At 38.5% G+C, this 12,342-nt stretch overlaps 1 protein-coding gene across 2 annotated transcripts in view; it reads left to right on the forward strand.

Moving 5' to 3' along the window:
• LOC111079117 (diphosphomevalonate decarboxylase) overlaps positions 1 to 8,645 on the forward strand; it is a 50,389-nt gene extending 41,744 nt beyond the window's left edge. For both annotated transcript variants that reach the window (XM_022374135.2, XM_022374136.2), the window contains 2 exons: positions 6,965 to 7,082; positions 7,140 to 8,645. In XM_022374135.2, the coding sequence (XP_022229827.2) occupies positions 6,965 to 7,082; positions 7,140 to 8,128 (1,107 nt within the window). In that variant the 3' untranslated portion in view covers positions 8,129 to 8,645. The remainder of the gene's footprint in view (positions 1 to 6,964; positions 7,083 to 7,139) is intronic.
• Positions 8,646 to 12,342: the final 3,697 nt, after the last annotated feature.

Genomic DNA, 12,342 nt, shown 5'->3' on the forward strand with positions numbered 1-12,342 from the left:
TCATATTCGATAGATGGCCTTCCGCTCTTGAAGCAGACGGAGACAGTTGACCTAGGGGTCATGTTTGCTTTAAAATTTCTTTTTATCGAGCATTTTAACTTAATTTTGCCAAAAGCATATGCTATGTTCGGCTTTGTAAAGCTTAATTTATCCGAGTTTAGGGACCCATACACGAGTCTAAGTCGAAGGGCCATTCCGGCTTAGTTATTCGTCTACGAACTTTAAGTTGGTAACATCGATTTCCCTGACCTGCTTAGTAGGATTGGCTTCCACACGCCTGCCAGGAGCCTTAGGGACCATGCACTCTTTGTTGGAAATTACGGAAATAATTAGCCAATTTGTAGGGCTCTTCGCCAGTATAATGCGCTGCCTGCTGGGATGCGATTCGACTTTTGCCATGGGAAAGGAGCCGTCAGACGGTTGCTTTCTGATTTTTTCTTATTTAATGGTTAACTTGTTATTCTTTGTTGATTGTTTACGATAGAAATAAGTTAGTTTAGTCAGTTTAGGTTTATCCGGTTTCGAAAAAAAAAAGGTTAATTGAATTGTTAACCATTTTCAGCAGTATTGTTAACTATTTCTCGTGCTCCGAACGGTCTCATTTTTAAACATGATTTGAATGCTTAAGAAAACGACAGAATCTGATGAGAAGCTCGTTCAATAGATCTGGTGGTTAAATTTGGGGTAGTTGCACTTTTTCTAATGCGCAACACATGCCATCTGACTCATGTTGGAATTAAAGCTCATGAAATGTAGACTCTTTTGTCTATAGCACCAATCAGAACTTTCGGATGAGCGGATGGGTCGTACTCCAATGCGAGACGATGAAACGAAGCGGATGTAAATGCTCGATGTAGTTGTTGGCGTTGTCGGTCATTTTTTTTTTTTGGGAGTGCACTTATAAACCGACGCGATTATTTCCGTTCTATTTGTCTATTTGGATTTAGTTCATTTCGTACCTCTTGTGATTGAGAATTAAATGCCCGACATGCCCACACGAAGGTTTTCGTTATCTTCGTGCATTCGTTCACCTGTTCTATGTTTGTTGCATTATTTGTTCGACGGTGGAACTGGGTCAGCTTGCGTCTTGCTGACATTTGTTACTATAACACACGCACAAATTAACCGAATTCACAAAAAACGTAAGAAGCACACTGACAAATGGTAGCCTTTGTCACAAAACACACTGAAAAGCAGATAGGGCATTACTTAAAAAAAAAAAACTAAATCGCAAGAGTTAATAAGTTGTGATATGAAGATGAAAAATACTTTACCACCTATTCGCAGACCAACTTAATACACAAAGAAATATACATAAGAATCGGTTAAGACGTTTGGGAGGAGTTCAACCACGAACACTGTGACACGAGATTTATATCTATATAGATTCATGTTATTAATTATATACATATGTCGGGTTTGTATTGGAATTGCCGCGTTCACAGCTTGTATCGTTCATTTTGTTTGAGCACCGCGTTAACAGCGAACTACTCCGCGAAAATAGTGGTGTGGGTGCGAACTCTCAAACGCAACTACTGCTCTCTCAGAATTACTAACCAGAGCTCTAAGACAATTATCGACTGCGACGCAATTTCCATTTGTCTCTCTCTGTCTCACCCACGATGCAACTATACAAGGTGGTCTCATCGCTACATCTGCTCTCTATTGAGGACGATCCGTTTGCCAAATGTTGTGTAGCGCACGAATTTTTTCATTGTCTCCTTTTTTTTGCCTAAGAATGACTTGTAAACATAAAACAATGAACAGGATGTGCTTGCTATTATTTTAAATCGGGTTTTATTTAAAAAACTGTATGTGTTGTTGTGTTATAAATGTGCGTAATTAAATATGTCTTTGATTCCTTTTTAGATATAAACATGTCCACCACATACCGTTCGAAAAATTTTGAAAATTAATAAAGTTTATAATTGTTAGTTGATATCTTGAACAACATTCTTATTAATGAATTAAAATATTACAATTTGTTTTGAATATTTCGTTTTATTTTTAAGCGAAAATATTTTCTCTTCTGTCAGCGGAAACAATAGCAAACGAAGAGCTGAACGTAAAACGTTTGCTATCTTTTTCTAGCGCTTGTCTCTCTGAGAGCCGAGAGAGAGAGAGAGCTGAAAATGTGGATGGTCCCCAATACAACTGATGAGACCACCTTGTATAGTTCCATCATGGTCTCAGCCACACGCACCACTGCAAAGGAAAACGCTTGACGTGCGCTTTTAATATCTCGCTTCTTTGATCCTCTCTGACCAATTCTCTCAGTGCACTCTTTTTCTCACACGAGTATCGCAATAGAATAGACAGACGACAAGAACAACTGTAAATCGACTGGACATACCAAGTAAACAAACATTGCTTTTGTGATATATAAGGTGGTGTAGATTTACTAAAACATCTTACTGTTGGCATTCTTTGAACAATTTTATTTATTAGTAGTTTATTTTGTTATGAATAGATGCCGCAAAAAAGTTCATGTCTGTAACCAAACCATAATCTACATACAACTTTTTTTTTAAAAGCCCAAAGTGGCAGTAACTATAAAAATGTTAGAAAATTTAAACTTTGATTTTCTATATCTTCATGTATACTACTGGTCAAAATAATAAGTACATAGCTATATAGGTGCAACTGTAAATAAAGCTAAGGGTGTTCTAGCGTTTATAAAGCGTTGGTCCAAGGTGGTTGACGACCCGTATGTCACCAAAAATACTGTACGTCTCCTTGGTTCGTCCGATTCTGGAATATTGTTATTCTATGTGGAGTCCACAGTACAATGAGAAACAGCCCATTCTCGAATCGGTCCAAAAACAATTTTTAATTTTTTCCTTACGAAATTTTAGCTCTTATCAATCGAGGCTACAACTTTTATACCTCCCTTTAATGCGCCATCGCAGAATTTGTAACGAAGAATTTGACTCAGAATTACTTCTTGGCCGGCTTGACTTTTCTGTTCCTTTAGACCTACCCGTACCTTTCGTACGTTTCGTTTACCCTTCTGAAGGTCTAATTACGCTCGACACGACCCTTTCAGAATTTTAGGATCTATTTATAATAATCTTTATCATACCCTATCCCCTGAATTATAGCCAGTAAGATATACCTGTACCTACAATGCTCTAGTTTTTAATTATTTCTTGTATCCCCTTTTTTATACCCGTACTCAAAAAAGAGTTAAGGGGTATATTAGATTTGTGGTAAAAGTGGATGTGTGTAACGCAGAGAAGGAAACGTTTCCGACCCCATAAAGTATATATATTCTTGATCAGCATCAATAGCCGAGTCGATATAGCCATGTCTGTCTGTCCGAAATTAATTTTCAGTTGCTTCCCCTGCCCCCTCCAGCAAACGACAACGCAACTCATTTTCCTTCTCGCTCGCACACTCTGCCGCGTTCAGTGCGCGAGCAACCCCTAGCGGAGGAGATGTAAAATATAAATGGTACATGTAGAATCTACATGGTATATGTATAATCTACATGTTAGATGTATAATATACATAATATATGTAGATGTAGATAACAGATGTAACAAAAAAATGTAAAATGTAAAATTTTTTTTTTAATTCTAAAATTCTAAAAAATCATATGCTCAAAAATGTAAATACTGACTGAGTACGGGTATAAGTAGAGTCGCGTCTTTAGAAGCAACTCGCACGTTCCTTCTCGTTTCCTTTAATTTTAATCATAGTTTTTATTAGCAGTTAGTTGCTAATCTTCAATAAATAAATAAATAGAAAAAATCCAATTAACTTTTAGTTCACTAACCTACAGTATATTATAAGAATATTTAACATAATCATTTTTCGCTTCAAATATATAGCTTGTGATCGATTATATCTAAAAAACAGTAATAAGGGGCGGTCAAAATAATAAGTACAGCAAGTACTAAAGTGTGCCAACGCGACGTTGCAAGTTTCCACGTAGGTTGTACACTACTGGTCAAAAATAAATAGTACAGAGGTATCGTGCTAGTTTATTATTAAATATCTCTTATGTTTTTGAAATAATGGCTGACATCTGTTTATATTTTGAAAGTTTACCGTGTTGCAAATCATTTAAATTCAAAATGAGAGTGGGGAACCCCACCTATTGAATTCTAAGCACAAATTTGTGCTGGATGGGCATTTTTGGTCTGTTCAAAATAATAGGTACACTTGTGAAATTTTTAATTTTTTAAGGATTTTATCATGATTCGGACAGAGATTTGTGGTTTTTTATTGACTCCCCGCATATTTAAGTACATGACGTTAAAAAAAATCTTTAGATGGGCCGAAAAAAGCATTGTACTGAAGAAGAAAGAAGATTTCCATAAATCTTCAAAAAGAAGGGAAAAGTCTTCGGGATATTGCCAAAGTCTTGGACAACCGTTTTTTTTGTTCAGAAAGCCTTAAAATAAAATTCTTACAACCGATACCTTAAACGACGCCTAATTAATGCGTCTATCTACAACTTAAAATGTTGGCAAAGAACTTTTCCTGCCTTTTTAAAGTCAAAATGTCGTAAAAAATATCGCAAAAAGTCGTAGATTTTTGGATTTGAAAGCTTAATATTTCCCAGACGGTTCTAAAACCACTAAGTGCTTGGGTATAGCTGCATTTCTAGCTGCATTTTCAGAATGGCAAAGTTCTTTGCAACCAAATGTAAGTTAATTAAATTTAAAAAAAGAAGCGCTACCTCTGAAAAAAGCTTTAAAAAAATACAAGCTTTCAAAAATTCCTTAAAAAAAGTTCTGGCATAAAAAAAACCATAATTATTTAAAAAAAAATTTAAAGCTTAAAGCTTTATAACAAAGAGCATTTATATCCAGTTTTTTCCTTCGTCTCGCACTCGCCAATTGCGTAGGTGCACGTTTCGGTTGCCATTACCTCAATTCGGCAATAGCCAGGCGCATAGTTGGAGAGCTGGACGAACTCAATGAATTATTGAAATTATTCATAAAACAATAATGTATGTCTTTTATGAGATTTATTACAAAATTACACGTATTCAGTCAAACAAAATACTGGATGTATTCAGTTGAATGGCAAAACCGAGGATTACCTCACACATTTTAATGTGGACATCGATAGTCTAATATCCACGGAAATTTTAGATCTGTCTGCTTATCAACTACGTTTCGATATAATTACCACAAACATGATTCATGGCCCATGCGGTAATATAAATCGCTTATCGCCTTGCATAAAAGATGGAAAATTTACAAAGCGTTTTCCAAAATATGTAACCAATGAGACGATCACAAACGTCTATAAATATATAATCAATCATTCATGATAAAAATCAACAACGTTGACATTTGATATTGACAATCGATGGGTAGTACCATGTTCTCCTCTGCTGAGCAAAACATTCACATTGATGTTGAGTTTTGCAGTTTAGTGTAAATGCACTTGGTTAAATGGAAACAATACGAGATTATGTTTTTTTTATTGAAATGAATGAAATGATGCAAATAAAAAACAAAAATAAGGTAAATGTTCGATATATGCTCCTAAAATGGCGAAAAAATATCCTCGATGGACCGCGAGATATCAAGAATTTACGTACAGATTTACTTTCACATTCTGTGAATCTAATATCTGTGACGCAAACCTATGTAGTCCGGCAAAAAATATAAAAATAGTTTCTTAATAAAGATTATAAAATGATATAAAAGACTTGGTGGTTGGCGAACGAGCGAAGCGAGTATGCAGGGGGCTTTCCCCCTAGTATTCATATACAATTATGCAATGTTTAAAAAATACATATTCTTTCACTCCTCTATTTAATTTTTTTCTGATGACAAATACTGTGTCTTTTATACCTCGCTCACTTTAACCTGAAATACTAAATCTACCCTTAATATGTTTACAAAATACATATTCTTTCACTCCTCTATTTAATTTTTTTCTGATGACAAATACTGTGTCTTTTATACCTCGCTCACTTTAACCTGAAATACTAAATCTACCCTTAATATTTTTTATACACAAGTCAACAGCCAAACAAAAACTCTGTCAACAGATCTATTTTTATACCCGATGCTCGATGAGTTAAGGGATACATTCAATTTTGGCCAAAGTGGATGTGTGTAAAACGTAGATCCCAAAAAGTTTATATATTCTTGATCAGCATCAATAGCCGAGTCTATAAAGCATGTCTATCTGTCCGTACGTCTGTCCGTCTTGTTGAGCGCCAAGATCTCAGAGACTATAAGAGCTAGGGCAACCAAATTTGGTTTCCAGACTCATGTGATATCACACTGCTACAAGTGTATTTCAAAATTTCGCCGCGCCCCCTTCCGCCCCCACAAAAGACGAAAATCTGTGGCAGGCACAATTTTAAAGATACGATAAAACTAAAAACACAGTATCGTAGAAAATGACCATATCTACCAGATTGCCGAATCAGATCGGATCATAATTATAGCCAGAATGAAGAAATTCATTTTCAGTTGCTTCCTGTGCCTCCCCCTGCCAGAGAAACGCTATTTATTCTCTGTCTCTCTCGCACACTCTGCCGCGTTCAGTGCGCGAACAAAGGAGATGTAGAACCTAAATGGTTAATGTAGAATGTACATGTAAAATGTATAATATACATTTTAGATGTAGATGTAGATAACCGATGTAGTAAACAAATGTAAAATGTAAATTTTTTTTTTAATTTTAAAATTCTAAGAAATCATAAGCTCAAAAATGTATATACTGACTGAGTACGGGTATAAGTAGAGTCGCGTCCCCAGAAACGACTCACACGTTCCTTCTCGTTTGGCTTATTTTTTTTTTTTTAGTTGAATTTGAATTATTTTTTTTGCTCAGTAATATATGTGTAACAATTGATCAAGATTGATTAGATCGCTTTCAACGTATATAATCGTATATGCCTTCGATTTTCATAAAAAAAACGGCGTTAGATTTCTAACTGGTTATAAGTCTGTTCTAATATGATTTTTTTTTTATTGATTTTATATAGCTGTGTGCTAAGACAACTATATCTGCCTCAGAGGGATTTCAACACAATCGAATGTGGCTCAATGATGAGGAACTGCCTTTCGAAGAGGACTCACGCCTTATGCGCTGTTTAAAAGGAGGTGAGTTTTTAATATAAAATTTACATTTCTTATTTTTCCACTCCTTTATATTTTTAGTTCAACGTCTGGCCCTTATGAATGGTTCTCAAAAAGTTTCACTATCTTGGAAGGTACATATTGCATCGTGCAACAATTTTCCTACCGCTGCTGGTCTTGCATCAAGCGCAGCTGGTTACGCTTGCCTGGTATTTTCCCTGGCACGTTTATATGGCATTCCCCTTAATGAAGAACTGACGACTATAGCACGACAAGGTAGTGGTTCTGCATGTCGTAGTTTGTTTGGTGGTTTTGTTCAATGGCATCGTGGGGTTCTTGATGATGGTAGAGACTCTGTCGCTAAACCAATTGTATCAGCCCAGCATTGGCCTAATATGCATGTACTTATTTTAGTCGTAAACGATGAAAGAAAAAAAACAAGCTCTACTAATGGTATGCAACGTTCTGTGACTACATCACAGTTAATTCAGCATCGAGTTGATAAAATAGTTCCCGAAAGGACGGAGAATTTGAAAAAGGCCATAGAAGCTCGTGATTTTCAATCATTTGCTGAGATAACGATGAAAGACTCAAATCAGTTTCATGCCATCGCCTTGGACACATATCCACCATGCGTGTATATGAACGATGTGTCTCATGCTATAGCTAGTTTTGTACATACATACAATAAAACAATGGGTACGGTTCATGCAGCGTACACGTTTGATGCTGGTCCAAACGCATGTATTTATGTATTAAAGGAAAATGTAGCCAAGTTACTAGCAGCAGTTCAAAAAGAGTTCCCAAATGACTCAATTGACAGTTCACAATACTTACGGGGTCTTCCGGTATCAATAGATTCCCCAGAATCTAATATAGAAAAATATGCGAATAGTGCGACCGACAATCCAATCAATACAGCTGCAGTACACCGAAAAGCTATTGGAATGTTAAATATTCAACCCAAGAGCTTACTGAAGTATATAATCCACACAAAAGTTGGAGATGGACCCTGTCAATTGAGTGACGATAACAGTTTATTGATAAATGGGCTCCCATTGTCCCACTAATTGGTAATCGCGACATTCGCAACATTATCTTTTTTTATATTTTCACCACTGCTGTCGACTCTAAAAATGCTTTCTCAATATATTTCCTTGACGAAACAGTTTCCAGTTCGTGCTAGCCCGTTCCGTTGAGCAAAGCAGTCAAGCCCTGCACTGTTAGAATTGGACCTCCGCAATATTTTACTCTAATCTCCTTAAAGATAGGACATGTCGCCAGGAAATGCATTGTGTCCCCAGTTGCGTGCATATTGCACAGCGTGCACTTTGCTGCAGCGAGACTTCTATACAGGGATGCATTAAGTGGTACCGTTTCCGTGTGTACTCTGAAAATAAGTGCTATTTAATTTTCAAGGTTATGGACGAGGCTCCTGCTCTTAGAATTAACGCTCATAAAATTAAGCATATTATATTTGTCGGTCTTGGATACTTTTTTGGGATTCTTGTTAAACTTATAAACTTACATTGTGTATTTAGTTATCGAATAATAAATAACCATTTGCAATTCCGAAATCTTTCTAAATATTTTTTTTTTTTCCATACGCCTTTGTGAGAACCTATCTTAGGTTAAGGTAGGCTCAGTCCATCCAGGATTCTTCTACAAGAAATTTGTATATTTGCTGGGAACTTTAAGTGTAGGCTGGCCGTTGGACCGAAGTGTGGAGAGGGGCTAAGTCGGTGGGGTACTGTAGAAGCAATTGCTCGGGAGAAAATGATGACGCAAGTGGGTTGGTTTTGGTTCTTCAGTTTGCTTATTGAATTCAGATTTATTGATGGTTTGTTTTGTTCACGTTATTGGGGATTGCGTTTCCGTGTCTCGTGGTGATCGGTGAGAATGAGTTTTGCGGCCCGCGGCGGGCAGTCGCTACTGTCCGAGTAACACCCGAGTCTTCTTATTACTAGGCGTGCCTATGATTATTTGTGTGGGGTTAGTGGGACGGACTTTGTGCTTCGTCGACGATCTGACGGTGGGTGGGTATATTAGGGCTTGGTTTGGTGTCGCTGATTTTGCATCCCTGCGATCAGTGCTTGTGTTTGTTTACTAACCTGTCAGTGGGTCAGTGGCCTAGCGATCGGTGTTTGCTGAGATATGTTTGCCGAGTTCGGTGTGTTCATGTGGGTCGTGTGGGATTGCTAATCACGCGGCACATGCCAAAATGAGGTGGACCGAGGGTTCTTATCACTTTTCTGGTAGAGACTTATGCTAGATATACAATGGTTCTAAAGTTAGGGAAGTGGTGTTTAGTATGAACTAAGGAATGTAGCGATCCATGGTTCCAATGGATCGTTACAGCTTTCAATAAGCTGGGCTCTGGTCCCAGTTTGTTAGTTGGGTACATAACTAACCATAGTTTGAGTTCTTAATAAATGCCCTAATCTACCTTGATCTAACATCTAATCGATACAAATTGGAGCAATTGTTGTGTTCGTTTGTTTTTTAACTCCTAAAGACGCAGGGAAACGTCTTTAACACAATTCAAAAATTTAGCTTGAGGACTTTAAAAATGGCCTCTCCCTGTTTTTTACTTTGAAACATTTACCATTTTAAAGTTTACGGGTTTAAATAGCTCCAATCTCGCTCCTCGGAGCGTGATTTATACCGTTTTCTATGCGAGGTTGCGTCAGAAAAATTGATCTAAAAGCCAAACAACTCAAAAGAGCAAAAAGGGCGTTTAAACTAAAGTAAAAGAATATACAAAGAGAATTAAAAAAAATGTTCTTGAAAATTTAGGGATATATATTTTTAATATCAAGTTAAAGTTGAAAAACAACAAAACATTAGGTCAATATACTGATTTCATATATTTTATCCATTAGACATGTGATATCTAATAAAAATAGTTCTTCCATAGAAATTTTAAGTTCATAACAAGGTAGATGAATATTTGAAACTATTTTTTAAATAAGTTATAAGTTTTTGAAATTTTTTTTAAATTTATATGAGATTATTTAGTGTAGCAAAAATGATCATTTAACCTTCTTTAACAAAGTTGAACATTAAATGCACCGCAAACAGGCAAATATGAACCGGAATCAAAGTTCAAATTTTACTTGTAAAGCTTCTAGACATTGTAGCACCATGTACTCTTGCAGACTATATTTTAAAAATGTTTCTTTCAAACGCAGTTACTTCATGAAGAACTTATTCAGTAACCGGGGATGAGTCTAAGGACTCTCTTACCCGTACTAAGTCAGTATTTACATTTTTGAACAATTGATTTTTTAGAATTTTAGAATTAAAAAAAAACAATTTTACATTTTAAATTTTTTTCCTACATCTGTTATCTACATCTACATATATTATGTATATTCTACATCTAACATGTAGATTAGACATGTACCATTTAGATTCTACATCTCCTCCGCTAGGGGTTGCTCGCGCACTGGACGCGGCAGAGTGTGCGAGTGAGAAAGAGAATGAGTAGGCTGGTCGTCGGCAGGAGGGGGCGGGGGAGCCAACAGAAAATTAATTTCTTCATTCTGCCTATAATTATGATCCGATCTGATTCAGATTCGGCAATCTGGTACATATGGTCATTCTCTACGATACTGCGTTTTATCGTATCTTTAAAAATGTGCCTGCCACAGATTTTCGTCCTTTGGGGCGGCGGAAGGGGGCGGGGCAAAATTTTGAAATACACTTGTAGCAGTGGGATATCACATGAGTCTGGAAACCAAATTTGGTGGCCCTAGCTCTTATAGTCTCTAAGACCAAGGCGCTCATCGAGACAGACAGACAGACAGACAGACATACAGACAGACAGACATGGCTACATCGACTCGACTGCATAACTTCTCAAGGCAGTCCAGACGAAGGTGGGCAATATCGCTGAGGTCAAGGCTATCTCCGAGAAGGTTCTGATTGAGGTCAGGGACATATCGGAGTGGACAACGCCGGAAGAAGTGCTCGAAGCCATCTTCGCTAAGATAGACGGAGACTTGCCGACCGAGTCAGTCCCGAAACTCCGGAAAGCATACCGTGGAACGCTGACGGCGAACATCCTTCTACCCAGAGAAACAGCGGACAAGCTGCTTCATGAGGGAAAAGTTCGCATTGGATGGTCGGTATGCCGAGTCCGGCAGAAGAACGAACCCAGGAGGTGCTTCAAGTGCCTAGCATTTGGACATATCGCGGCAAGATGCAGGAGTAGCCACGACGAAACAAGCAAATGCTTTAATTGTGGAGGTACGCAGCACAACTCGAGGGACTGCAAACAGACGCCCGCCTGCATCTTATGCACAAGAGCAGGCCTAGAAGACACGGCACATGGCACCCTCAGTAGGGCATGCCCTGTATATGTCAAGGCAGCAAATACACACACTAATGGGCAAAATTAAGTTCCTGCAGCTTAATTTGAACCACTGCAGAGCGGCACAGGACCTGCTCATGCAGACAGTGAGAAAAGAGGACGTCGACGTCGCCATCTTGAGTGAGCCACACCTAGCGATGCAACCAGACGTATGGATACAGAATACAAACTCAAATTATGGAGCAGCTATCTGGAGCTGTGGAACCTCGCCACAAGGCTTAAGCGCCCGTCATACGTCAGTGGGGTACGTCAGAGCAAAGAGCAAAGCCCCGAGCATAAAACTGGAAGAGTACGCCAACATACTCGAAGACCTTGCGGAAGATGCACGCAGTTGTTCCCCAGTGATCATTGTTGGCGATTTCAACGCATGGGCGACCGAGTGGGGAAGCACAAGGACTAACGCACGCGGAAGCGTCCTACTCGACGTGTTCGCGACCCTGAGCGTGGTGCTCCTGAATAAAGGAAGTACACAAACATACGCAAAGGGTGACCGTAGATCGGTAATCACCGTCGCATTTGCCAGCCCCCAACTGGCGCGGAGTGCCACCTGGAAAGTCGCAAGTGTATATACGCATAGTGACCACCGGGCCATAACGTGCTGTATCGACGACGGACCCACCAGACGGACCACAAACATAAGGCGCACAGCGTGGAAAACGGAGGACATGGACACCTAGTGCCTGCTCCTCATGTTCCGGCTAAGCAGCGAAAGTATACACGGAAATGCAGAACAGCAGGCTAAATCGCTAGGTACAGCAATGGAAATTGCCTGCGAAGCCGCCATGGTAAAAAAGCAAATGGGAGGAAGGAAGCGAAAGCCAGTGCACTGGTGGTCGCAGGAAATAGCGGATCTGTGGAGAGGGAGCCACGCAGCAAGATGCTGCTACCAGAGGACTATGAAAAGGGCAA

The sequence above is a fragment of the Drosophila obscura genome, unplaced genomic scaffold (genome assembly GCF_018151105.1).
Source record: "Drosophila obscura isolate BZ-5 IFL unplaced genomic scaffold, ASM1815110v1 contig_87, whole genome shotgun sequence".
Taxonomy (NCBI): domain Eukaryota; kingdom Metazoa; phylum Arthropoda; class Insecta; order Diptera; family Drosophilidae; genus Drosophila; species Drosophila obscura.